This window comes from Ursus americanus, chromosome 2, assembly GCF_024610735.1.
Source record: "Ursus americanus isolate L20-20 chromosome 2, mUrsAme1.1.p, whole genome shotgun sequence".
In the NCBI taxonomy this organism is placed as follows: domain Eukaryota; kingdom Metazoa; phylum Chordata; class Mammalia; order Carnivora; family Ursidae; genus Ursus; species Ursus americanus.
The window spans coordinates 38,185,318-38,203,972 of NC_142128.1; the positions used below are offsets into that span (position 1 = coordinate 38,185,318).

Sequence of the window (18,655 nt, forward strand, 5' to 3'; positions counted from 1 at the left end):
AACTCCCAGGGAAAATGCTATAAGGCGCGGGATACCTGGGTGGCTCAGTCCGGGAAGCATCTGCCTTTGGCTGGGATCATGATCCCAGGACCTGGGATGGAGCCCCGCATATGGGGCTCCCTGCTCAGCATGGAGCCTGCTTCTCCCTCTGCCTGCCCCTCCCCCTGTTTGTGCTCGCTCTCTGACAAATAAATAAAATCTTCAAAAAATGCCACAAGGCTCTGCCAAAGTTGGCGCTCACTCCCTAGGGGGAGGAAGGAGGAGCCCCCTCCAGTCCAGGGGCCTTGGGCGGCCGACCGCCTCCTGCCTGCGTCCACTCGGGCTCTGGAAGGGCCTTTAGACTTGGTTTCCCTGGCTGGCTGCCCATCTATGGGCAGAATCTTAAGAAAATAAAACTGCCAGTTATTTTACCAGCAAAACTGGGCTTGTCTGGGGATAGAGAATTACAAGCCAGGACCAACAAGCTACAGCAAAACCATAGGCAAGTCCGCAGAACAAAGGAGAGAAACTCTCCTATAGAAGAAAGGGGACAGTGGGAGGGTGTTATAAACAAAAAGTTCGTTGGAATAAAGGGAGTTCTAATAGTGGCTTTTCATTGGCTGGGCTGTTGCCTTCCTCCCGCTGGGCTAATAAAGCAGCATCCACCTGCCAGGTGCGACTCTTCCTGTTGGGGCTGCAATAGACGAGCGAGAAGGCCGAGAGCGCCCCCTGCTGGCCTCCCGACTGCGTTCTAAACGGGGTTTCCTTTCACTAATTCTCACGGGGCGGCCTCCGTGCTCAATACACGGGGATTCACATCCTTGCTCCCCGCGCAACCTGCGCAGCTGTGGGCAGTTAACCTCTTGAAAGTGCAGTCTCCTACCTTTTATGATGACAGAACAGCTGTTTGTAAAGTTTGTAGATTTTCATCAAGAATTGGTCCTCAGTAGGTGTTTCTAAAACTGTAACGGTAGTTATTACTTTTGACTTCTAGCCTGTGCCTCCCCCGGGGCCCCCTGAAGTCCTCTCCCCTCCTGTGACTCTTCCCTCCCCGAGCCTAGGCAGCCCTGGCTCCCCGCTAACTCACCCGCCCCTGGCTGACCTTCACCGCTGCTTCATCCCCTGGGTGGGAGGCGGTGGATGAGTCACTGGTGTGGCCAGTCCTTAGCTCAGGCTGAAGATTTCCATCTCGATCTCAGCATCTTTGGGTACAGAGATTTGGAGGTTTTAGATCCTGTACTGCTGAGGAAGGAGAGTGTGTGGCAGGGGAGGCGTGTGGACCATGGGGGCCAAGGAGGTTCTCAGAGGCATCCAGCTGACCTGCCAGAATGAGGCAGGTAAAGATGGAGTCCAGGGGTGTGGGGAGACGGGGGTCTCCTCTCCGCCCACGATGTTCTGGCCCAGCTGCACCCTAGCACAGTATCCTGAGTGAGCGCACTGTCGCCACGTAGACACCGGCCTTGTTAGGTTTGTCCCGGCCAGTGTCACAGCTTGGGACGCCTACCGGGAGTCATCCTGGGTGGGCCCACACTCCATCCCTCTGAGGATTGTGCCCCTCTCCACCCACGCTCCAGCAGACCCTCCGGGTTCCAGCACCAGCTCATTACCTGTGATCTTAGGCGAGGTACTGAGCCTCCACCTGCTTGCCCATCCACGAAGGGGATACACAACTGGACTCCGTATGGCATTTGGGGGCATTAATGAGCGAATGCACACAGCACAGGGCTGGGATTTGGGTAATGACTGGGGTCTGATTACAGTGGTCTCTGCAGTTAGAGGTCACCCAGCCTACGGGAGGTGGCGAGTAGGGTGGGGGGCCTGCCCAACAGGAGTCCTTCCCCTCGGGGTGTCTCTGTGAGCCCCCCGGGGCCATCCACTTGGTGGGTTGGTTGTAGGAGATGACTGCAGGCCTTGATGTCATTGTGAGTGCAGTGGGAATGGGATACTTGAGGGGGAGAAGGGGCTGGCCCCCCAGCCCCCGGCTCTGTGGTCTCGCTGGATGCAGGTCTGCCCTCCTGCGAGCCATGACAGAATGGGAGTCCCAACACGGTGGGTAAACTGGGCGGCCGGCTGCTCTCGGTTCTCTGCACGGGAAGGCTGGCTGGGCCCTTTCTGCCCCTGCGCCTCAACCACCCAACCCTCGTGACGGGGACCCCTCCCTGGCCTCCAAATTAAGCCTGCAGGGTCTCGACCTAGTGGGCCTTCTCCTCCTTTTCTCCCCCCAGCACTGATGACTAGATAGTCATTATCATGACTGGTAGCTGCTGGGGTGGTGCTCATTTGTAGAGTTTTACAACGACTTGCATCTCCACAAGGGAAGGTTCACAACTCAGTGGGGAGTTGGAGTCTGAGGCCCAGCTCTGATCTCATTCCACCTCTTGCCTGCTGTGGGCCTTAGGGCATGCCACTTAACCTCTCTGCGCCTGTCTCCCCATCGGTGAAAGTGAAAATGAGAACAGCTCATGGGTGTTCTCAGAGTGGCCGAGAGCGTGCTCGTGCTGGGCACAGCATCCATGCTTGGCGGGCAGAAGGCTGAGGGCTTTGGCCACCTTCTGAGCCCTCCCAGCAGCCACGACAGGGTGCGTGGCATCCATTTGGAGGACAGAAGGGGAAACCGAGGTCAAGTCAGTGCTCTCGGGAGAGGCTAGGCCATCTGGTTGCAGCATCCCCAGCTGGAGCGGGTGGGCAGCCGGGAAACGCCGGCCTTGGAGAGGAGCCCAGTGGCCCCCATGCCTGGGATTTCCCAGGACCTCCCCTGCCACCCTGGTGCTCCCCTCCCGGTGGCACAGTGTCCTGGCCTGTCACCTGGCAGGTCAGGTAGCTGTGGCTGACGCAGGGCCCCCACTGACCTTGCCAACGGACGGGATGCAGCAGCACAGGGTGGCTGCCGCTGCAGCCGCGGGCGGGGAGGTGAACGTCGCCGTCTCATGAGAATGGCCACCAGGAAGGCGCTGAGGGGGAAGCAAGGGGTGAGAGTAAAGGGGGTTGTGACTCCCCTCCGCCATTGCCAGCAGCCTCTGGACTCAGACCACCTGGGCGGGAATCCCAGCCGCGCGACCCTGCGCCTTAGCTTTCCTGCCTGACGATGGGTGTCAGGTGAGGGTCCCCTGAGGCGGGGCTGCGCAGCCTTCCTCGTGGCATCTGGTAAGGGCTTGATAAGGAGCCGCTGATTTCTTCTCATTTGCTGACCCTTCCCTTCCAGGCCCATGTCCTGTCCTTCCAGCTCCGGACTCCCCAGTTTATCTCCCAGGTTATGCTTCAGAAACACGGGCTCTCTGAGTGGGGACCCAACACTCAAATCACAGCCGGCCCACGGCTGAGGCAGACTGGCCCCCCTGCCCCTGGCTTGTGCCCATCTCAGAGCCTCGGGAGGCGTCCTCAGGAAGGTCCCTTAGTTGGCCCCAGGCCGAGGGAGGGAGTGAGGATGGCCAGCGTCACCCAGCAGGAGCCAACGGGGTCCCCTTGCTGACGTTCCCATAGCTACACCCCGTTCTGGACACCTGCTCCCCAATAACCATCCTCCAAGGACAGATAAGCACTTCCCCGGATGGATGGCCCTCGGCCGGGGGAGAAAGCAGTCGGGAGCTCTCCTGTGGCCCAAGTCTGTGGGCCCCCTGCCCGCCTGGCCCCTCCTGGCAGCGACTGCCGGGTGTGGCTGCCTTCCTCCTGGGAGGGAAGGGAGGAGGTGAGCCTCAGGCCTGCCCCCCCTCACTGCACCTTTGGTGATGACCTCCCCCATGCCCCCTGCCCCACTGTCCATGAGCCCCAAAGATCAGGCTTTGGGGTTTCCAGGTTTGGTTCCTTCTGCGGTTCTAGACACCGAGCTGTCTCTCTTGGGATGGATGGATGGATGGATGGATGGATGGATGGATGGATGGATGGTCTTCGGCCTGGGGATGAGCAGATGGCAGGGAGGGGACAGGAGCCAGGTGCCAGGCACACAGGGGTTGGGCAGGGAGCTGCAAGGGGCCTCAGCTGGTTTCCAGGTGCAGCGGGGGTGGTCCTGGGTCCGTGGGCCCTTGCCAGAGCTAGGACACGGCCTGACGCGCCCCGGCGACGGTGGCCATCACCACAGAACCAAGCAGAGCAGAAGTTAAGGCCCGGCCGGTCTGGGGGCTCCCAGCCCCTCCTGGGTGGACGGCATGATGCAAGGTGCCCCAGGCTCCTGAGCCTTTTTGAGCCAAGGGCTCGCCCGCCTAGACCCCAGGGGCACGTCCATTGCCCTGTAGTAAACACTACCAACAAAGCAGCCTACGACACCCAATTTATTAAATCACAACTCTGGGGGCCAGCGGTCTGGGTGGGCTCCGTCGCGTTCAAGGGCTTGGCCTGGCAGGGCTCTCATCTGGAGGCCAGGGCGGGGGGGGAACTGGGTCCCAGGCTCACTCAGTTCCTTGCAGCTGTAGGACTGAGGGGTTCCCCGCTGCCCATCAGCTGGGGGCTCCCCTCTGTTCCTGGAGGCTGCTCCACCTTCAAAGCCAGCAATGGAGAGTCTCCCTGGTGCTGAATCCCTCTCACACTGTGAATCTCCCTGACTTCCTCCGGATAGAGGGGGCCCAGAGGCCACACTGGGCACATGCTGGCTTGCCTGTCTCTAGGGACCCAGGCCCAGACCCTGGCTGGAGCTGAGAAGGGTAAATATGAGCAGGAAGGGGAAGGGGGAGGGAGGGATGGTGAGACAGCCCCACCCCCACCCCAGGGGAGGCTCCTGGAAGAGGGTCCGCAGCTAGGGCCTGGTGAGCCCTACTGAGGAGGCAGGGATGGACAGATGGATGACACCTTAGCTTTGTAAGGCCTGTGAGCCTCAAGCCGGAAGGGGCAAGGTGCGGGGAACGGGCAGGTCCTCAAAGGGACCCCAGGCTCTGGCTCCAGGTCAGTGCTACTGCGTTAGAGGCTAAGGCTGGCCTGAATCCAGGGGCTGTAAGTGGCCACATTGGTATAGACCCCTGGACGGTTGGGCAGGGCACAGCCCTTGCCCCAGCTCACCACGCCCACCAGGACCCAGCGCCCAGATCTCACGCAGGTCAGGGGTCCCCCAGAGTCACCCTGCAGGAGAAAGGCAAGCTTAGGTCTCAGCCCTTTGAAGATTTGGGATGGCAGCCCCAAGACTCCAGTCCCCAACGTGGTGCCTCTGGGTTAGGGGCCAGGGAGGGAGGGTCTGGGCACAAGACCTAGACGCCAGGGGTTCCGGGCAGCCTCCCGCACCTGACAGGCGTCTTTGCGGCCCTGCACATAGCCGGCACACAGGCTCCCGGGCAGCACGATGGGCTCCGTGCGGGGCACGTCGGTGCCCACGTGGTAGAGACGGTCACAGGTGCGTGCGTCCAGCAGCGGCACCCTTACACCCTGCAGAGGTCGCCAGTCTGGAAGCGGCACTGGGGGGAGGAAGGGGGCCTTCTGAGAGCTGGGAGAGGCCGGGGCTGACAAGTGTGACCCGCCAGGCCAGGCAGGACTCGCTGCTCTGACCGGGAGGAGGAGGTTTGGGTCCCTGGAGGTCGCGCTGCGTCCCGGACTGGGACGGAGCGGGGCTGGGCTTCCCGGTCCCTCCCCGCCAGGCCCCCGCGCCCCGCCCCCTGCCTCACCTCCGGGGCGCAGGCTGCCCCAGCCGGTGACCCAGCACGGGGTGCCGGGGGGCGGGCGGGCCCCGGGCTCGGGCAGGCAGACGGGCCGAATGCGGGCGCTCAGGGGCACCGGCCGGCGCAGCTGCAGCAGCGCCAGGTCGCCGCGGGCGCAGTCCTCGGAGTGGTCGGGAGGCAGCAGCACCCTGCGCACGGGCTCCGAGAGCGCGCGGGCCGAGGCGGGGCGCAGGTGCAGCGCGCCGAGGCGCACGCGGTACTCGGACGGCAGCGTCGGCCTGCGCGACGGGGGCGGTGCTGCTGACCGCGCCCCGGGCCCGCCTCCCCTCGCCCTGGCCCCGCGCCGCGCGCCCCCGCAGCCCGCTGACCTGGGGAAGCAGTGCGCCGCGGTCAGCACCCACTGGGGGGCGATGAGCGAGCCCCCGCACACGTGCGCCCCGCGGTGCTGGATGCTCGCCTGCCACGGCCACTGTCCGTCCCGGGCGTCCCGGCCCCCCACGATCCGACTCGACACCTGGGGCTGCCCGCAGGCTGCAGGGGATAACGCGGACGCGAGGGAGGGCGATAGACTGGGGGCCTGGGAGGTGGGTGGGGTCAGGGAGACAGCGCGGACTCTGAGGCTTCCTTACCTGCAGACTCCAGCGTCCCTGTCCCAGCAGCTCCTGGAGGAGGAAGCAGCCAAGGGGCTGGATTATGAATTTGGTGTCAGATAACGGGGGTGAGGGGGAGGGATGTCAGAGATCAGGATGGGGGTGGAACATACTTGTCACACGGACCTGGTGCCAGGCTTTTGTGCAATCAACACCTGGGCCTGGCTACCTGATTTAACCCTCCCCAGGGCAGCGTGAGGTGGGGACTCACACTCCCAACACATGCAGGCACATCAGAGCTTGGAGAGCCCACGGCAGTGATGGGGGGAAGGTGAACCAGTGAAGCCAAGATTAGGGTGCCCCGGGGTGCTCTAGGGGAACCAGGCCAGAGAGAGGTGTGATGGACATCTGGGAACCCCCCAGCCCATGCCCCCCACTCACCCAGCAGCAGGAGGAGCAAGACCCGAAGGCAGGAAGCCCCCCTCATTGTGTTTTCAGCGCTGGGCCTGGTAAGGGCTGCACGGCTCAGGGTGGGGCCTCTGGTCAGAGCCTGCAAGGAGACGACAGGAGGGTCCTAGCCCAGGCCCCAGAGACCCTCTGTCTTCCCTCAGCCCCTGGTTGGTCGTGGACCTATCCCCAGGGGTCCAGGGTCTATGCACGTCCCTCTGCCCACACCCCAGGGACTATGCCTGTCCCTCCACCCCCTGCAAGATTTGAGCACCCTGGGCCTCCCCGGGAGCCCCGGAGCCTGGACCCTGCCCCACCACCTACTTCCGTTGCCTGCCGGCCGCCTCCACCTGCCCTGGCAGCCCCTGCACGCTGCTCTCACCTCCGCGGCTGGAGCCCTCCCTGCTGACTGGGCAGGGGAGGACCTGGGGGCTTAAAGGCCCAGAGCGGCTGGGGCCTGGCCAGGGGGTGATTAAGGAGCCAGGGCGGGGCTGTGGCTTCACCAGTGTGGCCTCAAACAAAGATGCTTTGAGCAGCACTTTCGAGGTGGCAGGAAAGGGACACCTGGGTTTGTCAAAGGACACCTGGCTTGGGCCACGGTGCTGAGAGCTGGGGGTGGGAGCCTGGGCTCGTGCAGGCAAGGGCAGGGGCGGAGGGCTGCGGTCAGGCCAGGAAGCTCTGGAGAATCCGTGGCAGCTCATCCCCGAGGCTAATCCTAGCTGCTGGCTCCCGCTAGAGCTGCTCGTGGAGCTCACGAACACTGCAGTTCTGTCTAGAAACCCCAGCGCGGCCGCCCACAAGGAGCCCCACTCGGATCCCGCTTTGCACTATTTCGAAGTGGGGGTGGCTGGTTCAACGCCGCCAGCCCTCCTTGCTTGGCCAGAAGCAGCAGCAGACTTGACCTTGGGGAATGGTCCACTCTTGAGTTTGGTGCGGCCAGGACAGCGAGGCTGCTGGCCTCGGTGAAACTGGTGCATGCTGGGAACAGGGGTCGGTGGAGGGTTGGGCCTGGGCCGTGACCACCACCCAGAAGGCTCTGGAGCTCCTCTCTGCCTGGTCAGCTCCTCCTCCCGCAGCTGTCTGCTCTGTCCCAGCCTCCTGCCCGGCGGTAACTCCGTCCCGGTCATGTCCCGTGCGTGCTGACACGTGGTAGAGGAGGCCTGATTCACGGCTGTTGGTCTCCTCTCTGTGAGGTGGGGTCTGGGTGTCCGTCTCAGCTCCGGCTGCCGGAACAGACTGCTGGACTGAGGCACGGGAACAAACATTTCTCACAGCTCAGGAGGCTGTCAAGTCCAAGAAGAAGGTGCTGGCAAGGTGGGTCCCACTCTGAGACCTCCGTTCCCGGCACCTAGGCTGCTGTGGTCTCTCAGGGCGCCCATGCGGCCTCTTCTCTGCCTCCGGGAGGGGCGGTGCTGGGACACAGACAGCTCTCTGACGTCTCTTCTTATAAGAAGGGGGTCTAGGGGATCAAGGCCCCACTCTTAGGACCCATCTTAACCCTGGCTACTTCCATAAAGGACCCATCTCTAAATACAGTCACGCTGGAGGGGGGGCTTCAAAACATGGATTTTGGAGGGGACACAGACCTTCAGTCCATAACGGTCCTCGAGGGCCAGAGCAGCACCCAGCGTAGAGCACGCACTGGGGACAAGCGAACGGGGTGCACAGGGCAGTGGGCTAGGGCCGAGGGCAGGGGCTACGGGAGAGGGAACCTGGTACCCGCCTCTGATGTGGATGGAGCGAGGGCAGCTGTGGGCCTGACCCCGTGGCCCATGCTCAAGTCCGTGGGGTCTGGCATCGGGCTGTGACGCCCGCTCCCTGTGGGACCGAGGCCTTGCGGGCAGTCTCTTCTGTAAAAGGCTCTTGTGAGGAAGAGCTGGCTCAGCCCAGGCCTGCGCGAGAAGAAAAGAAGCTTCCTCCTGTTCTCCCAAGGCTCCTGACCTTTTATGACCTGGGGTTCAGCTGCCCCCGGAGGGCTTGGCAGCAGTGGGTCTGGACGTGTTCCCCTTGGGGCAGCTGGAGAGCCTGGTGGGAGAGTGATAAGGGACCCTGGGGTGTGGGGCAAACTTGAGGGGGCAGCTGGCCGGCTCTGATGTCTCCCACAAATTATGTAACTGAACTAACCGCAGGGGTTCTGTGGTTTGCCCCCCAAACCCGAACAGTGCAGACAGCTGGAGCAAGTTTAGGACTTCGGGGGTGCTGCTGGGGTGACTGGGAGAGCGTCCAGGGAGCCACCCGGGGCCACAGAAGGCTCTGCAAGGCACAGACTTCAACATGCAAACGTGTTTATTAAAAAAGGGACAGAGTGGGACGGGGCCTGGCTCAGCAGATGGCCCCAGCTCTCAGGCTCAGGTGCAATCGGGCAGCCGCAGGAGGAAGGCAGGCGAGAGCAGAGGGAGGAGGACCAGCGGCAGGCAGGGGGCTGGCCTGTGAACACCGCTGCGAGCCAGCAGCGTCCGGATCCAGTTGAAGTGCCTACTGACGTTGGTGTAGACACCGGGCCGGTTGGGCCTCCCACAGCCTGATCCCCAGCTCACGATTCCAACCTGAATCCACAGCCCTTTCTTTTCACAGGCCAAGGGCCCGCCTGAGTCGCCCTGGGGAGCAGCGTGGGTGAGCCAGGCCTGAGGCGGGGCCCGAGGGGCCAGTGGAGAGGCGGGGAGAGCAGGAGGGGCTGTGGAGCTGGGCAGACTGGGTGTCAATCCTACCCCCACCCCGGAAAGGAGCAAGCCTCCGTTTCTGCGTCTGCAAAGTGGGGCAATGGTCTTTAACTGCGCACCCGCCCCCTCCCCCCCCCAATTTCCAGGTGAGGCTCAAAGGAGGTACGATTAATGCAAAACAACGCTCGTCTCAGGCTGGATGGCTAAGGGTTCCTGTTGTTTTCTCAGGAATAAATGCTGAGGGTGGGTTGGTGGGCATCCTGGGGGTTGCTCCCAGGTCCAAGGTTGGGAGGGGTGGGGCCTGGTCCCAGCAAGGCCCTTCTTGGGGCAGGGGCACTCACCTTGCAGGCGTCGCGGCTGCCATCCTCGGAACCAGCACAAATCATGTCGTTCAGGTCATTACTGAGGAAGCTGGGCTGCTGTAACGCGTAGTCACACCTGGAGCTGTCAACGATGGAGACCGGCACTTCCTGGAGAACATAAGGAGACCGCAGAGCTGCCAGGGGTGGGGGTGACAGAGAGACAACGACTTTAGCCCCTCCTCTGCCATCTGGGACACGGGGTGGGGTCCCTGGGACACCCAAGGTGCCTGGGACATGGCTCTCGATGACTCCTCTGCGCCAGCCCAGCACCCCGCACGTTATGGGTGATGTAGAACGTCACCAAAGGACCCAACAGATGGACAGCTGGGACTTGGCTTCCCTCTCTGTAGAGCGGAGATGACAGCCGCTGCCTGAGCCAGTGGGGAGGCCCCTTGCCCACAGCGCGCCCGGGGGAGGGGCGGGGGGCTGACACGCTGAGATGGTTTAGGATTAGCGATTAACACACTGCATCTGCAGGATCCAGGCTGAAAATGCCCCGGATTTGTTAAAAGATGTGAACCTAGACCCCAAATAGGATAAACACAAGGAGATCCACACTGAGATACATTTTCATCAAACTCTCAAAAGACAAAGGGAGAATTTTGTAAACAGCAAGAGAGAAGCTGCCCATCAAGTGACAGACCTTCAACAAGATTTAACAGCCAAACGCTTTTCAGATACCAGGGAGGCCAGGAGGCAAAGGGATGGCCCAGCCCAGGGCCGAAAGAACAGAACAGTCAACCCACAATTCTGTACCGGGCAGAACTGCCCTTTGGAAAGTGAGGGAGAGTTTAAGAGATTCTCAGATAAACAGAAGCCCAGAGGGTGCATCACAAGTAGACCCACCTGACAAGAAAGGCAAAAGGGAGCTCTTCGGGCTGCAATCAAAGGACACTGTCCCTTCATAGGAAGAGAGAGACAGCACTGGTAAAGGAGATCGCAAGGGTAAACACGAGAGCGAAGTGTTCTTAGAGTTTGGGTTTGTCATTTCTTTTTTTCCCATTTATAATTAAAGACACATGCATAAAACAACAATTATAAATCTCTCTTCATGGTTGCATGATATGTAAACTTGACAATAACAGCTTAAAAGGGAGGAACAGAGCCGTGCAGGAACAGAATTTCTGTATACTATTGAAGCTAAGTCAGAATTAATTCAAAATAAATTGCTATGGGGGCCCCCAGCTGGCTCATGGGTGGAGCTTGTGACTCTTGATCTCAGGGTTATGAGTTCGAGCCCCACGTTGGATGTAGAGATTGCTTAAAAATTAGAAAAAGGGGCGCCTGGGTGGCGCAGTTGTTAAGCGTCTGCCTTAGGCTCAGGGCGTGATCCCAGGGTCCTGGGATCAAGCCCCACATCAGGCTCCTCTGCTGGCAGCCTGCTTCTTCCTCTCCCACTCCCCCTGCTTGTTCTCCCTCTCTCGCTGGCTGTCTCTATCTCTGTCGAATAAATAAATAAAATCTTTAAAAAAATTAGAAAAAAAAATCTTGAATAACATAAAACAAAATAAATTTACATTGTCAACTGTAATCCCCAGGACAACCACTAAGAAAATATACAGAACAGGAAATGGGAAGGGAATCAACACAGTACACTAATAAAGATCAATGAAACACAAAAGGAAGAAATAAAAAACCCTATACAGATGTGCATATTAATAGATACGACAAGATACAGAAAACAAATAGAATAGCAGAAGTCCTTACTTATCAGTCGTTAATTTTAACGTAAGTGGATTAAACACCGCAAACAAGTGGAGATGGGCAGAATGGACCACAAACATAGGATCGAACTACATGCTGTGTGCAAGACAATAATTTTAGATCCAAAGGCACATAGACTTGAAAGTGAAAGGCTAAAGAAAGAGATTCCATGCAAATAACAACCAGAAAAGTGCAGAGGTTGCTATTTTAATGTCAAACAAAACAGACTTTCAGTTAAAACTTGTTATGAGAATCAAAGAAGGACATTCTATATTGATAACAATGTCAAAATCATTAAGAAGGTAAAATAATTACAAACATCTACACACCTACCAAGTCCCAAAATATATGAAACAAAATTGACAGAACTGGTGGGAGAAACAGTTCTAACCACAGTTGGAGGCTCCGTACCCCACTTTTAATAATGAGTAGAACAACCAGAGAGGAGATCAGAAAGAAAACAGAGGACCTGAGTAACTATAAACTAATTAGAACTAACAGACACACACAGAACGACCTGCCCAGACAATGGCAGAACACACATCCCTCTCAGGCCCACGTGGAACACTCTTCAGGACAGATGGTAGGTCAGGACACAAAATAAGCTGTAATAAATTAGAAGACTGAAATCATACAAAACGTTTCTCCAACCACAGGGGACTGAGGCTAGAAGCCGGTAAGAAAAGACAAACTGAAAAATTCGTGGGTGTGTGGAAACAAAACCACATATTCTTTACCAATGGATCAAAGAAAAAAAAATCACAAGGGAAATGAGAAAACACTTTGAAATGAATGCAAGTGAAAATAAGACACACCAAAACTAATAGGATGCAGAACGGGCAGCTCTCAGAAGGAAACTTACAGCTGGAAATGCCGACATTAATACAGGAGAAAAATCTCAAACCAATACTCTCATTCACAGCTTAAGGAACTAGAAAAAGAAGAGTAGACCGAACTGAATGGTAGAAGAAGGAAGGGAATAATAAAGAGGGGAACAGACAAAAATCAAGCTTGGGGATAGAAGAACAGAAAATCAACAAAACCAGAATCTGGTCCTTTGAAAGATCAACATAATTGACGACGGAAGGGAGGACATTACTACTGACCCTACAGAAATAATGATGACTATAAGGCCATGTGAACAGTTGTACCCCAACAAATTAGATCGCAGCGATGAGATGGACAGAATCCTAGACACGCATAAACTACCAAAACTGAATCCGGAAGAAACAGAACATCTGAACAGAGCAGTAAGAGATTGAATCTGTAATAGGAACCTCCCAACAAGGACAGGCGTTGGACCAGAGGCCTTCAATGATGAATTCTACCAAACATTTGAAGAAATTAACACCAATCCTTCCTGAGCTCTTCCAAGGAACAGAAGAAGAAAGAACACTTCCTAACTTATTCTATGGGACTAGCATTATGGTGACACCAAATCCCAGACAAGGACATCACACAAAAAAGAAACAATGGATCAATATCCTTTATGAATCTATATGCAAAAATCCTCAACAAAATGCTAGCAAACTGAATCCAGCAGCATCTTAAAACAACAGGACATCGTGACCAAGTGAGATTTATCCCGTGAATGTAAGGGTGGTTCCACATAAGAAAATCAATCAGTATAATGCACTGTATACATTAATAAGGTGAAGGGAAAAAACCACATGGTCAACTTAGTTGATGCAGGCAAAGCAGTTTGCAAAATCCAAAAATTCCTTCATTATAGGAACACTCTATAAACTAGGAACAGAAGGAACTTCCTCAACATGATAAAGAATATATGTAAAAAACCCACAGCTAACATCATACTGAATGGTGAAAGACTGAAAGCTTTCCCCCTAAGATCAGGAACAAGACAACGATGCTGGTTTTTGCCATTTCTATTTAACATTTTACTGGAAGTTCTAGTCAGGGCAATTAGCCAAGAAAAAAGAAATAAAACACATCAAAATTGGAAAGGAAGAGGGGCGCCTGGGTGGCACAGCGGTTAAGCGTCTGCCTTCGGCTCAGGGCGTGATCCCGGCGTTATGGGATCGAGCCCCACATCAGGCTCCTCCACTATGAGCCTGCTTCTTCCTCTCCCACTCCCCCTGCTTGTGTTCCCTCTCTCGCTGGCTATCTCTGTTAAATAAATAAATAAAATCTTTAAAAAAAAAATTGGAAAGGAAGAGGTAAAACTATCTCTATTCACAGATGATATGATCTTATATAGAGAAAATCACAAAGAATACACAAAAGAGGACTGCAGTTAGGGAGTGAAGTCAGCAGAATTGGAGTGTCCAAGGTCAAAACACAAAAGGCTGCTATACCACCGATGAACAACTCTAAAAGGAAATTTAATAAGAAATTTCATTTACACAGCATCGAAAATAAAATAGGAATAGATTTAATTGAGGAAATGAAAGACTTGAGCGTAAAAAAACTATAAAACATTGCTGAAAGAAATTGAAGACCTAGGGGCTGCTCAGCTGGCTGAGCGTCTGACTCTTGATTACAGCTCGGGTCACGATCTCAGGGTGGTGAGACTTAGCCTCACATCAGGCCTGCGCTCAATGTGGAGTCTGCCTGGGATTCTTTCTCTCTTTCTCCCTCTGCTCCTTCCCTAGTTTGCATGCTCTCTTAAAGAAGAAAAGAAAGAAAGAAAGAAAGAAAGAGAGAGAGAGAGAGAAAGAAAGAAAGAAAGAAAGAAAGAAAGAAAGAAAGAAAGAAAGAAAGAGAGAAGGAAAGGGGAAGGAAGGAAGGAAGGAGGGAAGGAAGGAGGGAGGGAAGAAAAGAAAAGAATAAATTAAAAAAAAAGATCTTGTTTATTTATTTGAGAGAGAGAGAGACAGTGAGAGGGAACACAAGCAGGGGGAGGGGAAGAGGGAGAAGCAGGTTCCCAGATGAGCAGGGACCCCCACATGGGGCTCCATCCCAGAACCCTGGGATCATGACCTGAGCTGAAGGCAGGTGCTTAACTGACCGAGCCACCCAGGAGCCCCAGGAAAAGAAAGTAAAGACGTAAACAAATGGAAATACATCCCACGTTCACGGACTGGAGACATAATGAAGATGGCAATACTCCCCAAAGGAATCTACAAATTCAATGCAATTCCTCGCCAAATCCCAACGTTCTTTTTATTTTTTATTTATTTTTTATTTTTTAAAAGATTTTATATTTATGTGACAGAGAGACAGCCAGTGAGAGAGGGAACACAAGCAGGGGGAGTGGGAGAGGAAGAAGCAGGCTCCCAGCGGAGGAGCCCGATGCAGGGCCCGATCCCAGAACGCCGGGATCAAGCCCTGAGCCGAAGGCAGATGCTTAATGACTGAGCCACCCAGGCGCCCCCTGCCACGTTCTTTTTAAAAGAAATTGACAAGTTGACCCTAAAATTCATACGGAATACTAAGAGACCCCAAATAACCAAAACAATATTGAACAAGTAGAACAAAGTTAGAAGATTTACACTTCCTGATTTCAAAACATATTATAAAGCTATAAGAATCAAACAATGAGGTCCTGGCATAAGGATACAGACCAAAGGAGTACAACTGAGAGTCTAGAAATAAAACCCACACATCTATGGTCAATCAATAAGGGTGCCAAGACAATTCAAAGGGCGAGAGGAATCTCTTTAACAAATGGTGCTGGGACAACTGGATATCTAAATGCAAAAGAATGAACCTGGACCCCTACCTCACACTATATATAAAAATCAACTCAAAATGGATCAGAGACATAAATGTAAGAGCTTAAACTATAAAACTCTTCAAGAAAACATGGAGGTAAATCTTCATGACCTTGAATTTGGCGATGGTTTCTTAGATACCACATCAAAAGCACAAGCAACAAAAGAAAAAAAATGATTTAAACTTCATCAAAATTTTAAAAATGTTATGCATCAAAAGACACTATCAAGAAAGTGCAAAGAAGGGACGCCTGGGTGGCTCAGTCAGTTAAGTGTCTGCCTTCAGCTCAGGTCATGATCCCAGGGTTCTGGGATCGAGCCCCACATGGGGCTCTCTTGAGCAGGGAGCCTGCTTCTCCCTCTGTCTGCTGCTCCCCCTGCTTGTGCACTTGCTCTCTCTCTGTGTCAAATAAATAAAATCTTTAAAAAAAAAAGTGCAAAGAAATCTGCAGAATGGGAGAAAATATTTGCAAATCATATGCCTGATAACGGTTTAGTATCCAGAATATATGAAGAACTATTACAACTCAACAACAGGGGTGCCTGGGTGGCCCAGTCAGTTGAGCGTCTGCCTTCTACTCAGGTCATGATCCCAAGGTCCTGGGATTGAGCCCCATGTCCGGTTCCCTGCTCAACGAGGAGCCTGCTTCTCGACCTCCCTCTGCTGCTCTCCTTGCTTGTGTTCTCTATTAAATAAATAAAATCTTTAAAAATTAAAAAAAAAGTGGACAACTCAACAACAAAGACAACTCAATTTAAAAATGGGTAAAGGGGGAGCCTGGGTGGCTCAGTCGTCAAGCGTCTGCCTTCGGCTCAGGGCCTGATCACAGGGTCCTGGGATCGAGCCCCACATCAGGGTCCCTGCTCAGCAGGAAGCCTGCTTCTCCCTCTCCCACTCCCCCTGCTTGTGTTCCCTCTCTTGCTGCCTCTCTCTCTGTCAAATAAATAAATAAATAAAATCTTTCAAAAAAGAAATGGGTAAAGGCCTTGAATAGGCATTTCTCCAAACAGCCAACAAGCACATGAAAAGATCTCAGTATCACTGGTCATATTAGGGAAATGCAAATCAAAACCCCAATGGGATGCCACTTCACATCCGCTAGGATGGAGGAAAAAGTTCAAACAAGTGTTGAGGAGAATGGGGAGAAATTATAACCCTCACTCATTGTCGATGGGAACGTAAAATGGTGCAGCTGTTGTCGAACACCGTTTCTTGGTTCCTCAAAAAGTTAAACACAGAATTACCCCATGATTCAGCAATTACACTCCTAAATATATACACAAAAGAACTGAAAAGTGGTGTTCAAACAAAAATTTTATGTTAATGTTTATAGCAGCTCTATTCACAAGTCCCCAAAGGCAGAAACAATGCAAATGTCCACCCGTGGAAGACCGGCTAACAGACGGTGTGCCCGCCGGTACCGCGGGGTATTACTCAGCCAAAAAAGGGATGAGATTCTGACACATAGGATCACACGTACGAATCCTGAAAACATTCTGCTGAGCGAAGCCGAAGACAAAAGGTCACATAGTGTATGAATGTGTTTACATGAAATACCCAGAGTATGTAAATCCATAAAGACGAAAGCTTGTTAGTGGTTACCAAAGGCTGGAAAGGGAAGGTAAGGAGGGACCGCTTAGCGACTGTCGGATTTCCTTGGGAAGTGATGAAAATGTTTTGGAACTTGATAGACGTGATGGTTCTACGCTCTGAAGGTGCTGAATTAAATGCCACAGAATTCTACACTTTAAAATGGTGAATTTTGGGGCGCCTGGGTGGCGCAGTCATTGGGCATCTGCCTTCGGCTCAGGGCGTGATGCCGGTGTTCTGGGATCGAGCCCCACATCGGGCTCCTCCGCTGGAAGCCTGCTTCTTCCTCTCCCACTCCCCCTGCTTGTGTTCCCTCTCTCACTGGCTGTTTCTGTCAAATAAATAAAATAAAATCTTAAAAAAAAAATAAAAATAAATAAAATGGTGAATTTTATGTTTTGTGAGTTAAATCTGAATTAAAAAACCCCTAAACACCTGAGGTCTTTCTGACAAGTCCACCCTCAAAACTTCCACACCCCTGCAGTCTGGGGGGTGCAGGCCAGGGCCCAGCTGGCCTCCCTCTCACGTGGCTTCTGGCTCACAGTGTCTGGCAGGGAGAGGCAAGCAGGTGTGAGGACAGGAAGTCTGTCCCTTCAGGGGGAGCAGGAGGGGACAGCAGGTGAAGAGATAGTGCTGAGCGGCCCCCAGGAGGGACCTAGCTGCACACAGACCCAGGGGTACACGGAACAGATGGTGGAGCGTGGGGCCCCCCTGCCCCGTTCCCTGCCCCCAGCCTCACCCTGATCTTCTTGGATGTCCCCCCAGCCAGTCACCCAGCAGTCGGTCCGGTTCTGGAACTCAGAGGAGGAGGTCAGAACGCAGATGGGCTGGATGTACTTATTATAGGTGACAGAAGAGGACAGCTTCAGCAGGGCGATGTCCTTGAGTGAAGTCCCACCGAATTGGGGATATATAATAATATCTTTCACCCTATAACGATGATAGAAGTTCCACACTTTCCAGGAACTTGGCCTAGAAGACAGCTCACCAATCTGAGCCGTCCATTTCGAGGGATCACTGTGCCTGGCCAGGGAGGAGAGAGCAGTCAGGGATCCTTAGAGAAGGGAGGCCCCCCTGAGCACATCGGGGGCCCACTCCCTGAGGTGACACTGCTGCAGGGGCTACTAGGGCTCATCCCGCACACTATTAGGGTTCCCCTCACCGGCCAAAGCGGCCAGTGTAGAAATGATAACTGCCCAGAGAAGATGGACCAAAGTCCTAGACTCTGGGGACTTGGGGCTGGGGCAGCAGGGTGCCTCCCCCTGGGGCCTGATCTGGCCAGTCACTCAACCAGCCTGTCACCTCCCACAGCCGTCCTTAAAAAGAATGAACAGCTGCACAGGGCCAGAGCAGCTGGAAAACTCCACCACCACCGTCGCCACCGGCCAGGCTCTGTGCCCAGCGCCTACCACCACCCGGAGGTGGGATGAGGAAGGGGACACCTGGTGCTGCCATTTGGGGAGAAAAGAAGACAGAAAAGAAAAAGACACAAAAGTGCCTGTGAATGTTCTGAAGAACGTTCTAGAAGGGAAACAGGGTTTTCTTCACGTGGCTGCAGTCGGGCCTGGGGCTCAGGAGAACACGAGGGCCGTATCCGCACCGGAAGGGCGCGCAGGACCCGGACGCCCCCCACCCCCGCCCTGTCCCCTGGTCTGGGGGCCGCTCACCCCCGGACTCACTGTAGGAAGCAGTGCGCGGCCGTGAGTGCCCAGCGACGGTTGAGCAGGCTCGCTCCGCAGCGGTGGTATTTACCCCTGCGCAGGCTGACCTGCCACGGCCAGCGGCCCAGCTCCGAGTCCTTTCCGCCCACCACGCGCGGCTCGATTTTGCGGCGGCCACAGGGCCCTGGGACGGACAGACGGACACGCGGCTGAGCTGCAGGACCCCGCCCGCTCGGCCCTCTGCGTGAAGGGAAGGGGCGCCCCGGGGAACATGGAACGGCGCGCGTCGGGGGTCGGGGGTCGCGTCGCAGGGGGACCCTCCCCACGTGGTCCGCGTCCGCCCTTCCCCCCCAGGGGCCCGGCAGTTACACGTGAGCAACGACGAGTTCTCGAAACCTGGGCGGAGGAGAG

General features: G+C 55.0%; 2 protein-coding genes across 2 annotated transcripts; both read right to left on the reverse strand.

The window, feature by feature from the left end:
* Positions 1 to 4,245: 4,245 nt before the first annotated feature.
* On the reverse strand, positions 4,246 to 6,653 carry LOC123783688 (serine protease 33-like). The gene is made up of 6 exons (XM_045784603.2): positions 6,587 to 6,653; positions 6,185 to 6,217; positions 5,924 to 6,086; positions 5,562 to 5,833; positions 5,185 to 5,354; positions 4,246 to 5,025 (listed from the first exon to the last, which is right to left on the reverse strand). The coding sequence occupies exons 1-6, from the start codon at positions 6,630 to 6,632 to the stop codon at positions 4,867 to 4,869; spliced, it is 843 nt and encodes a 280-aa protein (XP_045640559.2). The 5' UTR covers positions 6,633 to 6,653; the 3' UTR covers positions 4,246 to 4,866.
* Positions 6,654 to 8,876: 2,223 nt separating this feature from the next.
* On the reverse strand, positions 8,877 to 18,429 carry LOC123783624 (testisin-like; the record flags this gene model as incomplete). Its single annotated transcript, XM_045784477.2, has 4 exons — positions 8,877 to 9,189; positions 9,594 to 9,748; positions 17,323 to 17,606; positions 18,263 to 18,429. Coding segments are annotated over 4 exons (855 nt in total), but the record flags the coding sequence as incomplete, so codon positions are not given.
* Positions 18,430 to 18,655: the final 226 nt, after the last annotated feature.

What these genes read in the sequence shown, in the direction of transcription:
- LOC123783688 (XM_045784603.2), bottom strand. Translation starts at nt 6,632, where the DNA reads ATGAGGGGGGCTTCCTGCCTTCGGGTCTTGCTCCTCCTGCTGCTGG. An exon ending in GCGGCGCACTGCTTCCCCAG is followed by an intron (nt 5,834 to 5,923) that starts GTCAGCGGGCTG and finishes CCCGTCGCGCAG; the next exon opens with GCCGACGCTGCCGTCCGAGT. An exon ending in GCCGCAAAGACGCCTGTCAG is followed by an intron (nt 5,026 to 5,184) that starts GTGCGGGAGGCT and finishes TTTCTCCTGCAG; the next exon opens with GGTGACTCTGGGGGACCCCT.